This window comes from Cylas formicarius, unplaced genomic scaffold (genome assembly GCF_029955315.1).
Source record: "Cylas formicarius isolate icCylForm1 unplaced genomic scaffold, icCylForm1.1 PGA_scaffold_8__14_contigs__length_24414737, whole genome shotgun sequence".
Lineage (NCBI taxonomy): Eukaryota > Metazoa > Arthropoda > Insecta > Coleoptera > Brentidae > Cylas > Cylas formicarius.
This window is the reverse complement of record NW_026844361.1, coordinates 5,115,880-5,140,799: the sequence shown is the minus strand read 5'-3', so window position 1 is coordinate 5,140,799 and position 24,920 is coordinate 5,115,880. Positions and strand designations below refer to the sequence as shown.

The following is a 24,920-nucleotide window of genomic DNA, read 5'->3' as shown; positions in this document are numbered from 1 at the left end:
GAAACACAAATTTTATGTTTGTTGCAACAAATTTAATAACAATTAAAAATTTTATAAAAATTCTTTTCATGTAGCTAAAGCATTGTTAATTATAACGGGCATATTATAAAATCGTAATTTAAATATTTTTATTTCAAATAATTATCATAACAAAAAAACTTACTAAAATCAACAATAATATTAATATTATGAACCAATTCATAACTACACAATTTAACAAACTAGGAAAAATAATAAAGTTTTACAAATTATGAAACAAACAAACAACAAATTAAGAAGAATCAGAAGGCTGAAAAAATAAAATAATTAAAAATAAATTATCGAAGCGATTCTGTATGCCCATCTTCTCATTCGATGCATGTAATTGAACGATCATAAAATTCGGTTGATCTCCATGCATTTGGTGTAACATTTACTCTTAACCATTTGATACCAAATTCTGTAGTTAACCATTCTGTCACAATTTTAGAAGAATGCACAACACCACTAGTTGTGAACGAGGATTCGTCTAAAAAAGGAAGTGTCTTCTTTTTGGCCTCCATTCTGTATGCGGAAGTCGTATTGCAAATCAGTCCCATTCTTGAAACGTACAAATCAATGTTAGTTGATAATTCAATAATGATTTATAACTCTGTCGCATTAAGAAACACTGCATAGTGTTCTATACAATAGCAGAGCATTTATTCTCATAGGTGTATTGTTTGGGTAACAAAGGAAGTGCAAGACGTCATCTTAATTTTCATAATGATTGGATATTTATTTTTTCCGAGTATTAACATAGTTTTTCTGACATCCCTATAATGTAAAATATCTTGGGTGGATATTCTGGGGTTTTCAACAAATGCCTGAAATACTTGTAGTAGTTGATTTTCTCAATTACATACAGTCTGCAGAAGTTCTGTATAAAATGAATTAAAGTTCTACGAATAGTTGAATTTGTTTAACTGGATATCGACCTCTGAAAATACCTGCTGCTTCACTCCGTGGTTTATAATTATCTGCACATATTAAAACTAACTCCGGTTTTTGTTTTATACGTTGTAGGTCTTGTCGTATTGTGCCTTCAATACCTCTTCTATGGTAAAGTTGCTATTATTAACTTGTTTAGCCTTTGGCAGAGGATCTAGGTTTTAGGCTGTCGGAACATTGATCTTGTACTCTCGAGCTTGAGTTTCCTGTCTACGCAGTTGTAGCGAGGATAGGAAGTCAATATAGAATTTTCGAGAGACTAATTTGTTTTGGTGCGAGAAGATAATGAACAGCAAAAAATAAATTACGTTGCTGGACGCATGACAAGGTAATAACCTAATTCACTCCAAGATATGGCGACTATAATCTGAAAAAACGTCTAATAGAAAGTCACCGCCTATAAAAGGTGTTTATCTGCCTAACAAGCGCGCGCCATTGTTTTATCCGATACGGGTAACCAAAACCGGACCGAGCGAACTTTAACACGAAACAAAAAGCGATTGTTCTAGTTTGACAAGACGCGAAAAAGGAAAAAAAAATAATCGGCACCTTTGTACTAGCACCAACGGGACCGCGTGCATAGGCGAACACGGTCCGGTTTTCTTTACGGGACAATGGACGCAACGCTGATATAATTTACACTCAACAACCACAAAATATTGTGATTAATATGAATAGAGAAAAACTGACAAACAATACATTCAGAGAGCAATGTAAAGAAATATCAAAAATAATATTTAGTAACCAAACTAACTATTTCACATCAACAATATGCCCTTTGGTACACAGTTAAGACAGTCCCCAATCAACATTGAGGTTGAACACAGCTAACGTGAATCACAAATGTTTCTCAATCCATTAAATCTGCAGTTAAATATATACATTTGACAAATTATTGCGATTAGAACACGCTACATTTATAGGAAAACTTTTTAACGGGTTTGTTCTGGCCCTAACGAAGTTATAACGTTACGTAACAATTTATAAATGAAGATAACTGAGACGCACTTACGCCTCCGTTCAAGACTATTTGTATTAATTAAATCTATTTAAATAAACCTATGCTAAAGTGTAAATCGTTTGTGGTACACCAGTCGAATAGTTTATCCATTGCACTCTGCAAAATAAGTCAGTCAGGTTCACAGGAAATACATACATTAATATATTACTTATAATTACTAATTTTTTAAGTCAAGAGTATTGATGAGAACTGACATAACGTCATCAATAAATATTAGAAACAAGAGGGATCCTAAATTAGAACCCTGTGACACCCGTGACGTTGTGACGTATTTATTAAAACTATATCCATTGTAAAGGGTGATTAAAAATAATAATAAAAAACTCAGAAGAATATAAAGATATACAAACATTTTTATTTGCCAATTTAGATTAGTGTATTACAATTAGGTATGAAAGATGATGTCATTCAAATGACCCCCGCGACTCATGTGGCATGACGTAATTCGTTTATTGAAATTTCCTATCACTTTTTGACACAGGTTCTATGCCGGCTATTTCGCATCTAATCTCCTGTTTCAGCTCTGGAATAGTGTTTGGTTTATTTCTATACACTCTGCTTTTTAGATACCCCAAAAAAAAAATCTAGGGGAATAAGATCACATGATCGCGGCGGCCAACTGATATCGCCGTTACGTGAGACAATCCGACCAGGAAACTTGCCCCGCAGCAATTGCATCGTTGCTCTGGATGTGTGACAAGTGGCTCCATCCTGTTGGAACCACAAATCTTCAATGCTCCCAGAAAAAATCAGATATCATATTTCGATAGCGAACACCATAGTTTTCGTCGTGGAAAACGAATTTGATTTTTTAAAAAAACTTTATTCAAGCGAGATGACAAAAAAGCTGGCGACGTGGTTCGCACCGTGGTTTTATACAGACAAATTGCTGACGCTTTGAGAAACAAGTAATATAATATGTATGGGAACCTTTACTCAGCAGTTTACAGTATTAAAGCGTTTATAACTCCTCCGCCCTTAGATAAAAGCACGGGTACAACAAGTGCTTTTAAATAACAATATTTTCTTTTTGTTTATTAATTTTAGATTTAAATGGAAAATATTTATATAATAAATAAATCAAGATTAATATAAGTATTACGTATAACAAAATTGTCCAAACACTAGTTCTCGTAGAATATATACGTGATGACATCTTTCCAAGGTTTTCTTTTGCTTCATCCATTTGGATTTGCAGCTCCTTTATTTCCTTTAGGTTAATCGTGTCCAATGTGAGTTCTGGTGGATCGAAGATTATTTTCTGTTTATGTAGTAGTGAGAGATTCACTTCCGGTAGACGAGTGTCATCAAATCTCAATCGATTAGGGGTATAGGTTCTTAGTTCAGTTTTTCCAATTTGTACTTTGCAAATTGGGGAGGATTCGATAAGGTGGGATCCAAATAATGGAACAGTATTAATGTCGTCATTACATTGTACTGTTGCTATTATCTTCTTAGGTGTCACAATAATCCATTTTCCATTTTGGATTTTAAAAATTTTTATTTCTTGAAGTTGGATTTTAATTGGTTTACAGTTTGTTATATTAGTCTTGTGAGTTATTATTTCCACTGAACAAGGCGGGTGTTCCTTCATATAGGTAATATGTATATTTTTACACATGAACTCATTTTTTAATAGTTTTACGCATTCAGAGTCCATAAATGAGTACATATTTCCACTCAATGCAAGATATGGTTTGACCGGTATATTAACGTAATATTGCAGTTCTTGTTCACTATTAACTGGTAGCGGATACAACTGGTAATATTGATAAATTTCTGATTCTAGTAGCGGTAGTTCCAAAATAAATGTTATTATTAGTCCTCTAGAGTAGCTTTTTATTTCTATAATTTTTTCAAAATTTAATATATTTTCGATAGATAACTCGAACGGCAGTTGATTTTCTTTTAATTCTTTTTTTATGTTTTTAATTTCTTCGAATAGATCAGACGGATCAATTATCGAATTATGTAAAGTGTTTAATTTGGCAAAACTAATTGCGGTTTCAATTTTCTCAAAAATATTATATATTAAATTATACATAAAGGTAATTTGATTCATTACTACATGTATTTGGAAATACTCATAGTCATTCGTTTGTTCAATGGTTATCTTTTTAATTACTTGATCAATTTGTAATATTTTAGATTTAAGGATAAGTTGGTTATGAGAAATATTTGATATCGAATTTTTAAATGAGTTGATTGTTTTTTCTAACAGTTTTATTTGATTAATTGAATTGATTCTTAAATTATTTTGGTTTTCTTGCAGTTGTTTGATTTCTACATCGTATTTTTCCGCATCAGATTGGTCTAAGTTTCCAGTAATACATTTAATAATAGAACCGATTGGGTTTAATAAGCCTCTTTTACTTCTTATAGATAATGGATTGAGTTGACTAATTTGATTTTCAATGCGTTTTTCTAATGTTACAAGAGGGATGACTGAATTAGAATATTCGTGAAAATAATTAGTATTATTTTTAATCTGACTAATTAATATTTTTACTTGATTATAGATTACATAGAATTCAGCAACAGCTGGGTTTAAATCAAAAATTTGTATAAAGGAAAAATGGTTGGAGGTTATTTTTGCGGTACCTAGTTTATAAGGAAGGATTCCTGGATAGTTGTTCAGGTTGTGGATTTTTACTTCGTTTGCTCCGATGTTTGTGAGCCATCTGGAACAATGTTCATTATTTTAGTCTCGTTAACGTGAGTTATTTCTTTTTTATTTGTTTTTGGGTTTTCTATTTCAATTTTATTGTTATCTAAAATTTTTGTTAATATGAATGGTCCAGAAAATTTTTTGTTTAATTTACTTTTTCGACTTTCGGTGCGCTTATACACTGTTGCGCCAATTTTTAGTTCTACTGGAGTTTTGTTTTTGTTAATTTTATCGATCGTTTTTTGTTTTTTTAAAAGGGAATCATTATGTACCTTTTCGTAAAGAAGCTTAGTATTTGTTTGATGGTTATTTACGTATTCACAATATATTTGAGAAGGAATTAGGTTCATAGGGTCACGTGTATCAGTGTGTCCTAGTGTTAATTCAAAAGGCGTAAAATTAGTATTTGAGTGTATAGTACTGTTATATGCAATGATCGCATAGGGCATAAGTGAAATAATATCGGAATTTTTATCTATTTCTTTCAATAGGCGTAAGTGTTCGATGAGGGTTGAGTGAAAACGTTCGATAGGTGAATTGGATTCGTGGTGACTCGGCGTTGTGAAATGGATTTTAATTTTATGTATTTTTAATAAAGAGTCTAGGACGTCATTTTTAAATTCTGTTCCGTTGTCAGAAACAATTTGTTTTGGTATTCCATAGAATGAAAAGAAATGTACTAATTGTTGACATGCTGAAATCGCAGTTCCAAAATAGGGCAATGCCTGTCCAAACTTAGAGAATTTGTCGATTATAGTTAAGAATTTTTGTCCGCCGGCAATAAAGGTATCGACGTGTATAATTTCAAATGGTTTAGAGGGTGTTTCAGTTAACATTAAAGGTTGATCTGGTGGTTTTCGTTGATATTTTGCTCGCTGGCAAATTTCACATTCGTTAATATATTTTGTAACATCTGACTTTAAGGATTTCCAGTAATAATTATTTTTTAAGAATTTACAAGTTTCTTCTATGCCTCTGTGATTAGTTTTACCTTCATGTTTATATTTAATTAATATATTTCGTTCTTCCGGTTCAACATTATTTATTAATTTTGTGCATTCGATTAGTTTATAATTTTGAAAATGTTGGGCGATTACTTTTTGTACAATTGGTCTTAGTTGTTGAGATAAAAAGTGAATATACGTCTTTTTGTTATTTAAATGTTCTTTGAAGAATTTTGTTAAACTAATTTCTTCTTCTGGAATTGTGGCATGTAATATATTATGACCGTCGAAGTTTTTAAAGTTACATTTAACATAAGTAGAATACGGAGATTTCTGAAGTATTATCTGATTTGGTTTGTTGTTAATAATTTCATTTAATATAGGTATTCCTTGTAAAGATTCGTCAGTATTTGTACTATGAATTGTATTTTCAAAAGCCGGTCTTAAAAGTTTGTTTTCGAGAATGATTATTTTTGGGCTCTTAGGACGTTTATTTTCTATTTCTTCGAGTGTTTTCGAAATTTCATTTGAGTCTAATTTATTCGGATCAAAATCGTTGTCTAGAAATTTGTTAATATCAAGATCAATATCTCCAGGATTATTGTAAATAGAGTCGGTTTCTAAAGCATTTAATTTTATTCGTGACAAGGCGTCCGCATTTGTGTTTTGTTTACCATTTTTATAAAGAATTTCATAATCAAATTCTTCTAGTTTAAGTCTCCATCTCATAAGTTTTGAATTTGGTTCTTTTAGGTTAAATAACCAGACTAATGGTCTGTGGTCTGTAAAAATTTGGAATTTTCTACCGAAAAGATACGGTCTAAAATATTTACAGGCCCATACTATGGCAAGTAATTCTTTTTCCGTTGTAGAGTAGTTTTGCTCGGTGTCATTAAGTGTGCGAGACGCGTATGCGACTGGGTTATCGTTTGGTGGTGTGCCTTGTGATAATACGGCACCTAACGCGTAATTTGATGCGTCTGTAGTTAACACGAATTGTTTTGAAAAATCTGGATATTTTAATATTGGGGCATTTATTAGTAATTGTTTTAAATGGTTGAAAGCTGTAATAAATTCGGGGCTGTGTTCTACTTTAGATTTTTTCTTTAGACATAAGGTCATTGGTTTTGTGATTTTAGCAAAATCTTTAATGAATCTTCTGTAGTATCCTGCCAATCCTAGAAATGACTTAATTTCTTTTTGTGTTTGGGGGAGAGGAAAATTTTTTACTACTTTTATCTTGTCAGGATTTGGACTAACGCCTTCTTTAGTGATTTTATGACCTAAATACGCTACTTCTTTATGTAGAAATTCTGATTTATCTAATTGAATTTTAAAGTTTGCCTCCCTTAGTCTCTGAAAAATTTTTCTTAATCGATCAATGTGTTCCTGTAGGGATGTGGAAAAAATTATAATATCATCTAAATATACTAAACAGATTTCGTTTTGGAAGCCTCTTAGCACATTATTCATAACACGTTGGAACGTCGAGGGTGAGTTTTTCAATCCGAAAGGCATGCGTTTAAATTCGAAAAGTCCAGTACCAGTAGAAAAGGCTGTCTTTGGGATGTCATCGGGATGCATTTCTATCTGATGAAAACCGTTAGCTAGATCCAGAGTTGAAAAATACTGAGCTTTACCGAGTTTATCAAGAATATCTGAGATATTAGGCAAGGGAAATTTATCATCAATTGTTTTTTCATTAAGTTTCCGGTAATCTATGACAACGCGCCATTTACGTTTATTTGATGCATCTAATTTTTTTGGTACGATCCATATTGGACTACTCCAAGGGGAATGTGAGGGTTGGATTATATTATTTTTTAGCATTTCGTCTATTTGTCTATTTACTTCGGCTTTATGTATTTCAGGATAACGGTAATTTTTTGTGTAAACGGGGGTTTCGTCAGTTAGATTAATTTTGTGTTTAATTTGATTCGTGAAAGATAATGGCACTTTATCACAATAAAATATGTCTCGATATTCGTAACATAACTTCCTAATTACTTTATATTCTTCTTTATTACAGTGATTCAGTCTTAAATTTTTTAGATTTTCTTTTTGCAGATTGTCGAAATTACTTATTGAATGTTCGATTAAATTTTCATTGTTATCTTCTATTTTTGTTATAAAATTAGTTTCACATTCATTTATTAATTCTATTTCTAGAGGTTTAATAAATTGTATACTAACAGGATTTTCAGATGTGTTAGTAATGGTTGTTAACGCGAATGAATCGACAATTTTTACTAAAGCTTCGGGCATTTCAGCATTTACAAATTTTTCATATTTTAAGATTCCTATACCATTTTGTTCTGTCACGGGTATTTTAACTTTATGTGTTGTTCTTGGTTGAATAATAATTTCATCGAATGTAAATTTGGATTCGTCAAAATTTTTATTTATTTTTGGATCCGCTGGGGTGTTTTTAATATTATGTTGGTAATACAGTGGAATTATTACATTCGGTGTTTCCAGTGTAGACTCGCTAATATTTATTTTTGATTTTATTTGTTTCAAAAGATCTACTCCTATAAGTCCATCAAATTTTGGGGAAAAGTTAAAAAGATAGAATTTATGTTGTTGATCAGGACAATTAAAAGAAGGAAATAATGGTATTGTCATTACTTCATTATGAACGGATGTTGCATGAGCTGACATTACTGAAAAATTTTCAATATTTATAAAGTCTGGGTAATATTTGTAAGCTAACTGTGGATTTATAAAACTTTTCGCGCTACCTGTATCTAATAGAAATTGAGCATCAAGTTCAGGAAAATAAACTATTGGTAAATCAGAATGATTATAATTATTAACATATATTGAAGTGTAGTTTTGGGGAAAATTTTGCGTTAAGTTTGGTTGCTTGTATTCGGAGTTTCCTGAAAATTTCCGTCCTGTTCATTATAACAGTAGTTATTTTCGTCTAATTGATATATTTGATCGGAAAATTCTTGTGTATCATAATTTGTGTCGTAGGTGTATTGTTCTTCAAGGATGGGATATTCGTGATAATAAAAATCATAAGGATTTTCACTTTCAAAATTTGATATTTCGTTGTTTGAATTAGCTTGGGGGGTTGTGGATTGATTGTCAATCTCTTTTGCTAGATAGTAATTTTTATTTGGTTGAATTTGATTTATACGGGTATTGCCTGATGAAGTATCCATAGGTTCCGGTTTGTCAAATTTTGGGGTTGGATTTTGGTTATATTGATTAAACATCGGTCTTGTAATTGAATGCATAGGTCTTTGCATAAATGGGTAAGGTCTTGGATTAAATTGATGTCTTTGGATCATCGGGTTAATTCTTTGAATATTCGGGAAGTTTTGTCTTTGATTATTTTGGAAATTTGGTCTTGGAATATTCTGAAAATAAGGTCTTGTTTGGAAATTATTTTGAAATCTCGGGGGGTTAAAATTATTAAAACTTGGTCGAATTGTTGGCGGTTGAAATGGGCTAGTAAAATTTTGTGAAGCTAATGGGTAATTAATTGGGTATTGACCTAATAGAGTTTTTGGCTTATTTTGCATTGCAACAGGTGTAGTTTTGGTTGAAATATCAACACGATTTTTATAAGCGATAAAATTTTCTTCTTCTAACGAGAACGACATGGCTTCTTCGAGAGATTTTGGATTTCTTAAACGTACAACTAACTGCATATGGTAATTAAGACCGTTTATAAATGTTTTTAAAATTAGATCTTCAAATTGGATAATTTTTAGAGTTTTTATATTGATATCTTCGCATGTAGAGTTAATTTTTGAAAATAAAATACTGCGGGCATCTTGCAAGCGTAAACCAAAATTATGCGCACTTTCGCTACTATTGGGTTTCATTGAAATTATATCCTGTAAAAGACAATCAACTGATCTTTGATCGGAGAACGTTGCCAGAAGGGCTGTTTTAATTTTTAACCAACTATCGAGTTCAGAACGAGAAGCTATTAAATCAGCTGCTCTACCAATTAATTTACTAATTATTGTATCTATTAAACAAACATTTATTGATGCATTTGGGTTATTTACATTTTGATGATTAGTTAGAAAATTTTCGCAGATTCTAATAAAACGATTTATTTGTTTAGGATTGCCGTCGAAATGAGGGATGTTATCCGCTTGGTACCTAACTAATTGAAGATTCACCGTATCCGGCATTGTGTTTAAATTAGTGTCAGAATCGGAATCGGAATCAGATGATGTATTAAAATTATCGACAGAAGCTACTCTAGGTTTTAACTCTAACGTTTCAAAACGAGAAATTAATCTTTCCAGTTTGAATCAGAAAAATATTTACAAAAGAAAAACTTACATTAACAGTGAGAGAACGACGATTTTCATTCCTGGTTGTTTCGTTTCTTAATCTAGTTTTCCAATAGGATGAGCGATGCTTGTCTCTTCCCTGGGCTACGTATGAAATTCGGACGATTTTTGTTCCTTATTTCGCACCAATAGGGTTGTGGACGATGCTTGTTCCTTCCCCTGGCCAATTGAGCACTTTGCACCCACTTGAACAGTTTTTTGTGTTGTTCGGATTTCGCGAATAAACTCTTGAGAGAGACCAAACAGTGTCGATTTTGGAATGCTTGTTTCACGGAAATCCTACCGACTGCGCCAGTTTTCGTCGTGGAAAACGAATTTGATTTTTTAAAAAAACTTTATTCAAGCGAGATGACAAAAAAGCTGGCGACGTGGTTCGCACCGTGGTTTTATACAGACAAATTGCTGACGCTTTGAGAAACAAGTAATATAATATGTATGGGAACCTTTACTCAGCAGTTTACAGTATTAAAGCGTTTATAACTCCATTAACCGTAACAGCGTTCTCCGCATTATCCTCGAAAAAAAGGGGCCAATTATTCCTCCGCACCAAACAGTCATTTTTTCAGGATGCATTGCTTTTTCAACAATTTTTGGAAAAAAAAGGTGTAGAAGTTCAGCATATGATGTAATTTGCCTTTCTGAAATTGTAATATTTTTGTGAGTTCACGGACGCGGACAGTCAATGCAGAATGATCTAAACTTTTTTTAACGAGAGGCATAATATCGCGGGCTACCAAACAGTTATTACTGGACACTACTAAATCAAGAAGTTGTCATTTAGTACAGAATTCTATTGTTTCATGTTAAAAAAATCTAGCATGAAACTGATAGTAAAAGTTTTTCGATCATTGTCGCTTTGGTTAACATAGTCCTGAGCATTAGAGCCACCCAAGATTATAACATTATTGCCGTGAAGAATTTCAATGACCTGGACTGCTCCTCAAATCCTGGAGGTCAGCTATCCATTCTGCCCATCACAACTAGATTAACTGAACTAAAATTTTGTACCTAATCTACAGTGTACTCGATGGCTCAGTAGAGCAGCTCCAAGCTGCGCCAGCAGACAACACCAAATTTTGTGTTTGACTATTTGTAAATTAATTTCACTGTTTATTAATAAAGCCGTATTATTATTGAGGCATTTTTGCTATTAGCCTTTGCAATAGCATTATCCAAAAACAGCATTTTCCTTTCCAAAAATGAATTTTCTCACAAAAAATAAGCAATAATGAGTTAATGTTTTGAATACATAAATAAAAATATTATTCAGTGTATGTCCAGCACTGGCAACATTGTCTCGGTTAGTCAAGATATTTGCATCACGTTAAAACGAAAACAATGCTATCTCCCTTGATTATATATCTATGCAATATCCCCTTCTTCGCGGCGGTGAATAACCGTACATTAATCGCCATTTTATTAATAGTAAAATGCACCGAGGCATTTCCGCGACCTAATGAACGCGATACCGTTCGTTTTTCCTCGACGTCTCACCTCGGGTGTTGCAACAATCGCGCATATCAAGCGCCTTACAAACTCATTAATGGGTATTATTCTTATAGTCACGTATCGACGCGATGAAAATAAGAAAAACGGTAAATTTACCGATAATTCGACAAGCGACAAAGATTACGATTCAACGCGGAAAAACAATAAATTTACTTGACGAGAAAAAATTGGAATAATAACATGTTGCCACTTCGGTTGTAATTTGCTTTGGTTTTGATATCAAAGAATGGGCACTTTATGTACAGAACGGATCATGATACATGACATTAAAATCCCTGTTAAGGAATGTAAAAACTTGGGTATAATCCAGAGTTCTCCAAAAGGCTTATATTAATCTCCACACCATGCATAAAAGTAAAGATATTAAGTTTAAACAAAGTCTCTGTGAAGCACTGGTTTTGAGTCATCTAAAAGACTGTAATTTTGTCTACTTACTCTGATGCAAAATTCCCGTACTCGATTTATTTATAACCTTAAACGAAGAGATCACATAAGTCATAAACTTCACGATTTAAAATGGTTAAATATATCTGGGCGAGAAGAATTTCAGTTTGCTTGTTTTTTTCGCGAACTCCTTAAAACTGGATGCTTTATTCGAAAAAATGACTTGTAGAAATTGTATTAATTACGGCGGAACTCTTTTAATTGTCAGTATAACGTTAAGAAGATCGTGATTAAAAGCTGCTTCTCATATTTAATAAATTTCCTCAAATTAGGCAATCGCAGAATCTATGAGCTTTAAAATTAATTTAACAAAACATTTTTTTCGGAAAAATGCCAAGGTAATTAAACATTTACCTTTATTTGGAGTGTTTTCGAGAATCGAGTATTAAGAAATCGATTATTATATTGCTTCCGGCTCGACCTGCTGATGCTTCTTCTCAATGGTTCATAATTTGGGGTATTCATGGGAATTCTACCAGGCGACATGCGTTCTACATGTTCAATTTATCCTCTTTTTTAATATGTAGCTACTTCTGTTTTTGGTTGGATCTGTGGATCTTATGACATCTTTTCTTAGACGGCCTACTAACCAAAAGGTTGTAGATACAAGATTTAATTTCTGATCTCGATCCACCTATTATCTTTATGCCATTACTTTATAAAATTTTAGTTGGATGTTAACACCGAGTATTCATAAATATATGAACAAAATTGTAACGCCACTGTGATAAAATAAATATAAACTCCAAGTGGTGTTTCATTACGTAAACCTCGGGTGAAGGAGGGCTACAGAATCACCACGTGCCTTGAACCGTACGAACTAGTATAGTTTTTGTTTCTCAAAATCCGAGGAAAGAATTAATTTCTTAACAGTCTAAATCTAACATCAGAAGTGGGATTAAAAAGTGTTAAATGCATAGTTCTTTTAAATTTTTAATAAAAACCGTCGGGAGAGACCTTTCTTCTGGATTTTTTGGATCGTGTGTTGTCTAGCGGTAATATTTCTAAAGTGTATCCGCAGCAGATATTATTACTCTACCTGAGAATCTCCAGAAGTGGGTGGATTAAGTATCAGAATTGCAGTTTGACATAGACTGAAGTGATAGAATTGTTACATCTACAGTTTTGAACTGCTTTAAAGGAGATGCAGGGTCAATCCTATTGGTCGCCATTCCTGGGATAGATTGAGAAGGTATTTATGCTATAATTTTTCTGGTTTGTTTTGGTAAATTATTGCACAAAGCTGTCAGATGGCAACATAAAATTGTACTAAGTTGCATAACCTAAACTTGTTGTCCATTCCCTTTACACAAGAGTAAATTATGAATTCAATATGGTTTGCTGTTAAAAATTCAACTTCACGAAAGCACAAATAAGACACAACCGATAATCTCGTTGACGTATGTTTTTATTTGGTTGACTCGGCCATTCAAATAAAGTTCAAGTGCTGGTTTGTTGCGTTGCCTGGAACCATATGGACTGCTCTACTTGGTGTCTTTACTAGTCTTCCCTTCAAGTGTTCTTCTCATAGTCCCACATATCATTTGAGAGCTGCTAGTTTAATTGAAGACATCTTTGTCTGTGATTGGATATTTTCGTGGAAATCTCATGGTCCTATTGTTTTGTGTGGAGATTTTTAAATAAGGGTAATTGGATTGAAAATTGCAGCTTGTCTTCAATATCTCGGATGATAACCGGTTCATCAGCAGGAATTCGTGGTGGTAAATTTGAATTTCCATTGATGCAGTTCCTTTCCATTCTCGAACTAAATCCTCCACACAACAATGTAGGCGGGCGACAATCAGTACATCCTTGTCTGAAGCCTGTAATTAGTTGCGATTCCAGCTGTTTTATTGCCAGTGTCAGTATCAATCATTATTCTTACATCTCTGTAAAGTCCTTGTATAGTTCTGAGTAAGTGCATTGGATATCCTCGATTCTCGATTATTTTTCACAGTTTATCGCGGTGAATACGGTCAAACGACTTCTCTTAGTCTACGAATGCCAATTCCGTATTGTTTGTTTTAAACTATGTCGTAAATACAAGATATTTCTTTACGGAAACCAGTCTGTTTTTTAAGTAGAATCATTTCGATGATATGTGACGGTTTCATATTTCAATGGTAAAATTTAGCATTTTTAAAGTACCAGTGCTGGCACATTTGCGAAGTAACGGGTTTATTTTATTAGTACCTTGTAGAATTAATTGTACTGTCCATTTCCTTCACCTTTTGCTGTTTGGCGAGTGCTTCTTAACAATTAAAATTCTTGTTTATTAGGTTCATATCGATTTTGCGATTTGAACACATGTTCTTTTGTAGACTCGGTTCCTTTAGTTTCGGACTTGTACTCCCCGGCCGATTGTGTTGCCGAACCATAAATATTTTATGCTGCAACGGCTGTGTGCGTGGCCCCTTGTTCGCTTGGTTTTCTCTTAAGTGACACCGGTTTACTGAGAGATACTAATGCAAAAAACAGAGTATTAGTTGCGCATTAGAAGGAGTCATAACCATTACCATCTGTCACCCTATGAGACTAGGGACCACATTTGCTTTTCATTGCTTCGGTATTCCTTGGCGAGCCTAGTAAACATTGTTTTGTTTCTTAACCTATTCTTCCTCGATTTTCTGACTGGCCGTCCGGTCGCCACCATAGATAGCGTTCGGGTAATTCGATCTCGTTGACACAACCTCGATTCTTTGGCACGGGCCATACCGTCACCACAAATATAGTTCGGTTGTTCCTTCTACTGGCGGCGTACCGTCGACTAGGTTGGCAAGAGTGGCGTCTTCCCTCTAATTTTTTTGTGCCCGTTTAGCCTTTTAATAAAACTGGTTGTCTGAATCGTCCGGCATTTTGTACGCTAGCTTTTGAAGCTTGGGGTTTTCTTTTGTGTGACCGATTTCTTTTTGAGCTTTTTTTGAAACTAACCAAAACTACCCCAATAAGAGGGGGATATGTAAATTGGTCACTAATTTATGATTTCCCATACTTTTGGATCTATTTGGAATTTGGAATGGGAATCTTCCTCAACGAGGGATTTTGAAAAGAATTGTCATTGCCCCACATTTCCAGAAAACCCTCGAATCGAGGTAAGTTACCTTTTGGAACCATTTCGCCACCTAATCAGTGTTCCTCAATTTATGCCGATTTTATTTTAGGGTTTTTTTTTTTAATTAGTATTGTACGTATTGTTGCTCCGTTTTCCCGCAAACCTTCCACGTGGTTTCTTCTTTCACCGGAATACCAGACCAGGCTTGGTGTCTTGCAGTGTATGCTGTCTCTTGGGTACATGTTTAGTTGTGGAGTTTCCCCTATCGAGCAGCCGGCTTTCCGGACGGACTTTGCTGGGTTAACTGGGACTGCCCACCTGCGGCTGTCCCATTGAGCCTTCAATCTTGGCTTGGTTCCCAGGATAGTGACAGACAGCTGTGTAACGTTCGGGACATCTTGAGGTTTGGGTAGCTTAAGTGGCCTGTTCTCTTCAAGAACGGTTTGCGGAACTTATAGCCTTAAATTATAGTGTCTTACATTCTTTTGCACCGCCAAAACTTGAAGGTGAGATTTGACACTCACACCTACCACCAGGTTGAAGGAAATAAATTATTGTTCGTGATTCACTTGTTTATTTCCTTTACGGGTTGGAACCTCGGGTTGATAAGTCTACCTTTTTCGAATCGCGTGGCGCCTACCTACCACCTTCCGGGACTGACCGAGGTGCCCTTCACCGCCTTCCAACTTGGCTTTGGTTTAGTATTTTTTTTTCTACTTTATTAATTTTTTGTCTCGGTTGTTAATGAGCTAGCCTAGGCATTGTCTTACCTCACTACTAAATTACGAATTTAATTAATTAATGCGTTTCTTTTTCACGACCCTGAGATCGAGAGGTAAGAGATATTTCAAGGCTAATCTGTTATGTTTCGTTGGCCTTTTTAAAAAAGAAAAATCAGTTTCGCAGTCTACCACTGAGTTGAAATTGCAGTGTCTTTATATTTTTTGTTTTCTTTAAGGCATTCTGTAATGCTGTTTTTTCGATTGGGTAAATATTGATATACTCTATAGTCACAAACACAACTATCAACAAAAAAATCAAGGCATTCTTACAAACGGATGCTATCATCAACTTAAAAATCCGCTATTAAGTTTTCTTCTCTATTAGAATCCCATCACCAAACATTACCAATCACGACTCGCTTTTTCGGAAGATTCACAATCCAGGATTACCCCTTCGACCAATGTTTCTCCAACCTTTTCTGTAGCAAAATATCAAGCTTTTTATATGAAAACCCTTTCAAGGAAAACTAACAGTTTGGTACTTCATTCCTTTCACTTCATTGTATAATTAGTTAGTTTCTTCCAATTTCTGAAACTGTTAACATAATTTCAGATACATCAAAATCCGAGAATATTGAATTCAATCTTTTCATGTTAATTAAAAAATGAATATCTGAAACATATATCTTATAAACGATAAATTTATGAACAAATATCAATTATCAAGCATCTGACACTTTTCATCTAAAAACAAAACTATGAACACGCCACATTGATGATACTTTGGATATTTTAACGATTTAAACCCAATATACATTAACATACATTTTATAATTGAAATAAAAACTTGCTGACGTTTCGCCATTCATCCTATTGGCTTCTTCAGAGCTTAACTGAAACTGTCTCGTATTCTTCTCTGTACCTGCTCATATACTGCTTGACGACGGCGGAGCTAAAGGAAGGGGGAACATGAACATTGTCTCGCAAAAGCAGAAAGTTAGATCACGGACCGAAACTGGTAAGTATACTTTGTACACTGAGTATTTTGTAGAGATCATAACGTTATCCCTAATTTTCTTAAAATATTCCGTCATGTCAAAACCTCATCTGCTTATAATATTCTTCGTAAATCTAGTTTTGCTTTACTTCGGGAAAGTATTCATTATTCCCGTAAAGTAATAGATCATTTGTCCCCATCCGTGTTCGACACCCTTTCAAACCCAACACTAGTGAAACATGAAACGCTTCTCTTCTACCAAACACTATGGTAAATGTAAACTCGTACCATCTTTTTGACACGGACAAATCTTGCAAAAGGTTCTAACTTCATCCTTGCCCCTCGTATTATCCCAAACGAGAAAACCATTTGAAATGTCGAGTCTATAATAAAAAAACCTGCCGCAAAAATCCATAAAAAAATTCATTCAATTCTAATATTTCACAGAGCGAACGCATTTCTCTAAAATATCTCAAAACTAATCCAGACATCGTAATTCTAAAAGCAGATAAATGAAATGCTACCCTGGCGAAGAACAGTGAATATCAGGACAAAATTCAAGATATTCTTACAAAGGGATTCTGTCGTCAAATTAATTCTACGTCATCTATAAAACGCAACCTCAAATTTGCTATTCCGGCTTTTCTCTATAAGAATTCGGGGCAAAAGTCCCACCTCATGACTCCAAAAATTCCTTGACTCTACAGACTATCTAATATTCAGGATTCAGGATTATCCCTTTGTCAGCACCATTGATTTTCCAACATATTCTCTAACAAAATATCTAAACTAAACTCATTTAAAAGGAAAATTGACAGTTTCGTACTTAATTCCTTTCATTTCATTGAACAATTACAAACCATTACACTAGATCCAAAGGATATTCCGGTTAGTTTCTAAGTACCCTTTGCCAAAGTCAGTCAGTCTATATTATTTCAGATATATTGAAATACGAGAATCTGAAACCAAATCTTCTCATCTTAAGTGAAATATGTTTGTCTGGAACACACCTTTCTTATAACAGTCAAATATTTGAACAAACGTCGGAAACGGCTGTGGGATCTCCATTATCACTAGCCATCGCGAATATATTTATGTCTTTGAAAATTCACGATACTTTTTGTTATTTGGCCTCATGTCATGTATTAGTCATTTGAATTCTATACACCCTAACCTACGTTTTGCCATTGAGTTAGAAACTAATGAAAACCTCCCGTTCTTAGATATTCTTATCAATAGAAGATCAGACCTAACACTGGGTCATTCTGTTCAAAGAAAACCTACGCACACAGACCGATACTTTACCATCCGGTCCAAAAATCATCGGTTATCGACTCTGTTGTTTACAGAGCCGTAAAACTATCTCAAGCCGAGTCTCTGAAATAATTACAACAGAGATATACAAACTAGATTTACGAAGAATTTTATAAGCAGTTGAGGATTTGATCTGATGGGAAACTTACGGATAACGTTATGGTATCTATGACGTTAAAATCAGTGTACAGAGTAATAGTACCAGTTTCAGTCGGTGATCTAACTTTCTGCTTTTGCCCTTGATGTGCTTTTCATAAAAGATTGTTAATTTTACAAAGAAACCTCCACCAATACCAATCAGTCATCTGATACAATATTCATACCCCTCCCTTAACTCCGCCCCCTCAAACTATATACAAGCAGGCATAGAGTAGAATGCGAGCCGGTCTCAATCAAGTTCTGAAGAAGTCAGCAGGATTCATCAACACACCGATGCAGGAGGAATCCATAAGATTTGGAAATAGGATTGCAGTAGCATGTGGAAGTTTCTTTAAAAAACAAAGAATTAATAATAATATCCCCTCCTTAGAGTATCTTAATTTTACATTTTACGGAATATTTACGCAACACAGACTCTATAACATTATTATCTTCATATTACAAATTGAACAAGATCATCAACAGACGATAATATTTCAAATGACGATAGACCGAGACCAAGACCAACGTGTTAAATCAATATTTATTTATGCTGTTTTAAAAGAAAATTACGCTACAATTTTCCCGACTTTGGCCTACTTTTTGACGCGGACCCGTAAAAATGGTTAAAATTAACATTGACATTCTCGCCCAAACGTTTACATAATAATCGTTCGTTGCAAACGTTTGCACGTGGGTTTAGCGTATGAGAGAATTGCGCGATATTATTCAAATAACAAACAAAACGCGAAGCCACCTTTATTTGCTAAACTATAAACAAATCCGCGCGTCAACAAACATTTGCATGATCGTTCGGATTCGCACGGTTATGTCCGAATTATGCGGAATCGGCAATAACGCGTTACGTATAAGTGGTTTTCTTCTCAATTTTAAGGCGACATTTTCGTTTCGCTTAATCGACCGTTAGAGTATGGCTGAAATTAGAAATTGTGTCAAGAGCGGACGTAAACATATTATCAGTCTTTAAACTCGAGAGAAACACACTCGAATTTGTCAGTCGAGTCTCGGGGAAGTTCAATATCAATGCCGACGCTGCGCTGGGTGAAAGTAAGATTGAAATTCAATTCGACTTGCCCATTTTAGGATCAAACGGTATAAAGTCGAGTCCCGCTTAGGATATTTTAAATAAGGAACTAATTAGGAAGATTAGATACCCGGAAGCCTCACAATGGATCCGCTTGTCATAAAAACCCGCACACACAATTTTAAAGTTTTTTAAAAAGGTATCTGTTTTTTTTTTAGAATTATTTTCCTTCAGATTCATATTTCTAAATTATTCCACAGTTTCGAGCATCTAAGACGGCCTTGGCATCTTCTAGGCATAGAATCAACTAATTCTAGGTAGGGTTTTTGCAGGAATTTCCAACCACTCTGATTCAGAGTTCCCGTCGATTTCACGACTCTACAAAACCATTTTCGTTCTTTGTCCTAAAGTTTGTTTTATGATTTTTCAATTCACTATGATCAAAAAAAGAAGAAAAAATACATTTTTTGGATATAAAGTTTGCTTCTGTTATAGTTATAATAATTTTAATTAATTTTAATAAAAATTATATGCGAACAGAATGGGGTTTTTACAATCACATATTGCCGTTAGATGGCTTTTGAGTGCTAAACAATGATCAGGGGTTTTGTACGAGCCTAGAAAAACTTGAAATGTCGTCGCAAAAGTATAAATATGATGCTTTTTGTGATATATGTGGTTTATTAAAGTTCGAGACATAAAATTCGAACTAAAGACATCTCACGTTCTCTGCGAAGTCTATGAAGCATATTTTGACTCTCCTATGTTGCTTATAGTTATTGCAAAATATATTTAGAAGATAAGCAGTTTTTATTGAAGCGGCGAATCGAATATAACGGATATGTTCATTTTTATTTTTATATTTTAGGATAGGAACGAAGTGAGAAAAGATCTACGACATGTGCAATTCCAAAGATCTGACGAGAATCATAAGATCACGTCAATGACTGGTACCTTTGCACTGTGAATCCACATAAAACATGTAGAGGTAAAAATGAAAAAACCTATCGAATACCCTGATCTTGAATATTCTTCTGATTCAATTGAACACAACACGAGGTGGTCGTCTTAGATTCTAATAAAAGTAATTCTGGATAAGGAGTTTTTACCCACACCAGAACAACCAAAACACCGCAGAAGATTTTAGCAAAAACAATGGAGTTTGCTTGATGATGTTAATTTCAAGGATCGGCGGGCTAGACATGAAAAATGCTCAACGTTTTTCACAAAAAAGATCGACCTTGTTTTTGCAATAACATAAATGATTTATGTTCGAAGAAATTTGCATACCCTGTGTTCCTAACGAATAACAAAGTGTTAACATCTTGTTTGAATCTGCAAAGTATGGCGGGTATAACTGGCAGCTGATTGGAGATTTTAAGACGGTGGAATTTTTAATGGGACTATTAGAGCGGATATGCAAAGTATCAGTGTTACCTTCTCTTACGGGGTAGCATTATGTTCAACGGTCGTGGCCTGTAAGAACGGAATGTCGGAAAACAAAACGTAAAATTTGACCGGTTGTTGAAACCGAAAAAGTGTCATGCACATGAAGTTAGGGTTTTTATTGGTCCGCAAATTAGACAGATTTTCGCCGATGAGAAATATCCAACCCTACTGAATCGTAGTCAAAAACCACGCTCGAACAGTTTTAAAGCAGCGGCTTTTGGATTTTTAGGATATAACAAAGCTGAAAATTACGAAAATTTAGTTGAGGATGTCAATAAAAGTATGAATGTTGCATGCTCATCTAGATAAATTTAAAAACAACATGGGTGTGTATTTCAGAAGAGCGAGGAGAACGTTTTTATCAGGAAATCATGAGCTTCGAACAACGGTCTCAGCGCCAATACAATGAAAACATGATGGAAGATTATATTTGGGATTTATTGAGAGAAAGTACTTATGAACATCAAACAATTAAAGCGTACACTTTTGACTTTGTTTCCACCTTTTCGTAAGTTATTTTGATATAAACATATTTATTTGGATGGTTTTATTTTCTCCTAAAGACAAAAGCAAACTTTTTATGTTTTTTTTTTTTTTCATCCAATTGCGACCTAAAATATCGAAATTTTATGCAAAGTAAAATTTTTTGTAGACCCGCGTTTTTAATATTCGAATGCATTCACAACTTAAGAAATCCGAATGAGGTTCAGATCTAGCAATTGGAATGACCATTTTATTAGGTACTCTGCCCGGAATCATGCGCGAACGAATATTGTTACATATATCTGCTATCAGATACGAACACGGAAAATTAGCCTCACTCCAAAGAAGCGTGTTTCGTTTTTCTCTTGACCAAGATGGATGAGCTAACATTATTAAAAATTTCCATACTTTTTTCCACCACTGTGAATATTTCGCTTTCAATTGAAATTGGTTAGGAAAATAGGAAAATCAGAATCTAACTTACTATCAAATATAAATTGAAAGATAAAAGATACAAAAAATCTGCTTTCCTACGAATACGTAAATTTGTATCCCTAAAAATCTAAATTTTATCAAACAATTCTGGTCCAGAAATATCCATTTCTTCTTCGCTGGAACACTCTTTTAAGGGGAAGCAATCTGTACTATAAATAATATTATAAATTTGTCCATGTTATTGTAATAAATTATATCTATTTGTCATAAAATTAAATGTGAATGTGAAGAAAAGAATGAAATTTTTGATTTGATATCTGAATCATTTGTCATCTGTTGCTTCATAATCAAACATTCATAATGCGTTATTTTACAAGAACCTGAACAAGAACTTCGATTAGTGGTCAATCATAAAAAAAACTTTAATGAGAAATATCAAAATTAATCAATATTTTCGTTAACAATTAGCAAATCTCGATTAATATTCCCAAAATTTTGCACAAATCATTTTCTCAAAAAATAAAACATAAATATAAAACATAAGTTTCAAAAATAGTGTACCGACTGTGAATAAAACAGAGTAAAACTAGTATCCTCTGGACCGCCGACAAAAAAAATAGTAGATTATTTATTTTTTTAGACTTTAAAACACAAAACTGCTAAATTTTACGTCTGCAACTTAAAAATCGTCATGCCTATTAATGGGAAAAAAATCCCATTTTTCTCTCAACGCCCGTATTTTTTCTAAACCAACATCTGGACAAGACGTTTCCGATCCTGATTGATTGATAGACCTTGATCAGGAAATGATACATAAAATATATATTCTAAAGCTCGGAAAATGTAGAAAAAGTGTTGGTATTTCTATATCCATAATAGCTTCTAAAAGACCCACATTTATGTAAATGATTTCTGCTAAGCGAAGGTTGAACCAAAATAAATGTCGTCTATATGCAAAGTTTTAGTTACTGTGCAAAAAAAAAATACAAAAATAAAAACATAAAAGCATATAAAATCGATGAGGATACGTAGTGAGAGTTAAACAATTAATAATAATCACCTGATGGTCGACCATTTTCCGATTTTACCGGACACTATTTACCAAAACCGATTAACTCACATAACAACCGAATAAACGTACGTCAAAGGGACACTTAACTCGGCGACAGTTCGGAACGCATCGCGCAAACGGGCTCAAATGAGCCGTCAAATTCGTACAATGACACAAACTACGTACACATTTCGTCAATGGTCGAGTAGCATGATAATTATTATTATTGTTCGAAACTGGCCGAACCTTCCTGGCCGGGGCTCGTCGTCACACGGACATTCATCGCCGGCGGGCATTTCTAGTTTGCCGTCGCCGCTCGTTCAAAACTGCGACGTTGCCGTCGTCTCCGCTGCACGGACTAGGATTAGGATGAACATTTTTTTTTTTCAAAAAACGACGTTCCTTCAGTACTATTTTTGCAGTATTATCTTCTGGAAGAAAACATCGCACCGCAAAGAGAAACACTAGCAAGTTTTTTATTTTTAAATCGAACACCCTATATATTTTCTGTTATCACGAAAGATCTATTTCTCCTCGTTTCAAAAATATACAGCTATATTGATATTTGGATAAGCTGTTCTTGAATTCTTTAAGTTCAAATTTTTGATTAACTAAGCAGATGTTAATCAAATCAGGAAAGCATTCCGCAAATTCAAACCTTCAGTTTGCAAAATGGGTTACTCAAAGTAAGGAAAGCTTCAATTATTTCGTCTTTTTTATTTCAATAAGTATTAATTAACTAGTAATACGGCATTTGACTCACGAGTTTATTTGACACGAGGGGACCGCAGCGGAGCGAGTTTTTAATAAACGAGTGAGTTAAAAAGTTTACCGAACATGTTGCATATTATACTTTTTCTACGACAGTTAGTTTTTAGGGACATTTCCGCAAAACAACACGACATGACCGTCAGAATTGACGAACGTCAACATTTCAAGCGTGGGAAATATCTCCGAAAACATTCGATTGCTCCCAAATCCTTGCGGTAAAATCCCGGAAATGTCCGAAGTGGCTCGGATTCTTGGGAAACAAAACTGACGTGGTCAAGTGACGCTTCCCGCACGCTAGATCGGTGGGTAATTAGGTATTTTACAGACGGGAGTAGAAAAAAGATATAACGGACTCTGACAAATCGATGGTAACTCAACTTTTACAATAACAAACTATGATTGACACAGTCGCAGAGAGAGAGATACATGCTGACCATCCTCCAATTTCCCCAATATACAATATGCAATCGCACGCACCGTTTTTATAGTTGACTTTCCGGGTAAAAAAACCGCTGTTGCTACATCTTGCCAAAAATAGACAATATTGAAACAGGGGAATTGTTTACATCATACCAAATATAAGATTTACAACTTGTCCAAAGATTTCACATCTTGGATCTATCAAAGACAAAACTCCGTTATTCGACCAAGCAAGAATTCTTGCATGTATTTAATTCTTCTAATTAAGAAAAATCCGAGAATCCATAGAAATCTCTAAACGAACCAAACAATGTTAACCGTGACTTCGGTCCTTTACCTTTTACCTTTTGAGACAAAGTACACGTCCCTCCTTTAGCTCCCCCTCCCCCCCCCCCCCCAAAAAAAATTATATAAACAGGTAGAATACGAACCAGTTTCGGTTAAGCTCTGAAGAAGCCAACATGATGACGAAACGTCGGATACGCAGAAGATTTGTAAATATCATTTGTGTTTTTTTTTCTATTAACAGAGGTTGTCAAAATTTCCAATGGTGGTTATTGTTAAATGAATATTAAATGCCGCGGTCTGGTCTAGCTAATCCCGCATAAAACGTCATCGCTTGCGTCGCACCTGTACACACCGGATCGCGTAAAATGTGCAGGTCGGATGCACCGGAAGCGGCGAGACGCCATCCGCATAAATTTCGAAAAAATTACGTCGCAACTTTACGACAACCGGCAAGAAAATAAATTTCGAAGAGTACATTGCGCAAGATACGGCATAGTATCCGTTTTCCTGCGGGCCGCCGTAAACCCCCCACTTAGTTTCGACGAATAAAATTCACTACGACCATTCGGAAACGCGATGTTTACGACCCCGTGTGGACGCATCGGGTCCCTGTGGCACTTAATTGGGCTTTTTCGAGTCGGAAGTGGACTTTTGCCAACGCTAACCTGTGGACCCAATTACGAACGTAACGCATTTAGCCGGGAACTATAAGCAACAAGTCGGTTTCACGTAACTATGACTATGAGGCTAGTTTTATCGCCCGCCTTATAGTTCTTCCTACAGCATTACCCTGTTTAATTTTTAAAAAAATTAATTGTTTTATTTTTCTGTTAAGCTCCAGAGGATCCTTTCGCGAAATACATGACAGGAGTTTTGAT

The 24,920-nt window shown here is 34.5% G+C and overlaps 1 protein-coding gene across 5 annotated transcripts in view; it reads right to left on the bottom strand.

The window, feature by feature from the left end:
* Positions 1 to 24,920, bottom strand: part of LOC132706372 (mitogen-activated protein kinase-binding protein 1) — a 147,947-nt gene that overhangs the window by 96,658 nt on the left and 26,369 nt on the right. The window contains exon 1 of one of the 5 annotated variants that reach the window (XM_060677668.1): positions 22,573 to 22,839. The exons of the other annotated variants lie outside the window; for them this stretch is intronic. Coding sequence (XP_060533651.1) covers positions 22,573 to 22,587 — 15 coding nt within the window. The 5' untranslated portion in view covers positions 22,588 to 22,839. Of the gene's footprint in view, positions 1 to 22,572; positions 22,840 to 24,920 lie in introns of those variants that run through there. 5 annotated transcript variants of the gene reach the window in all.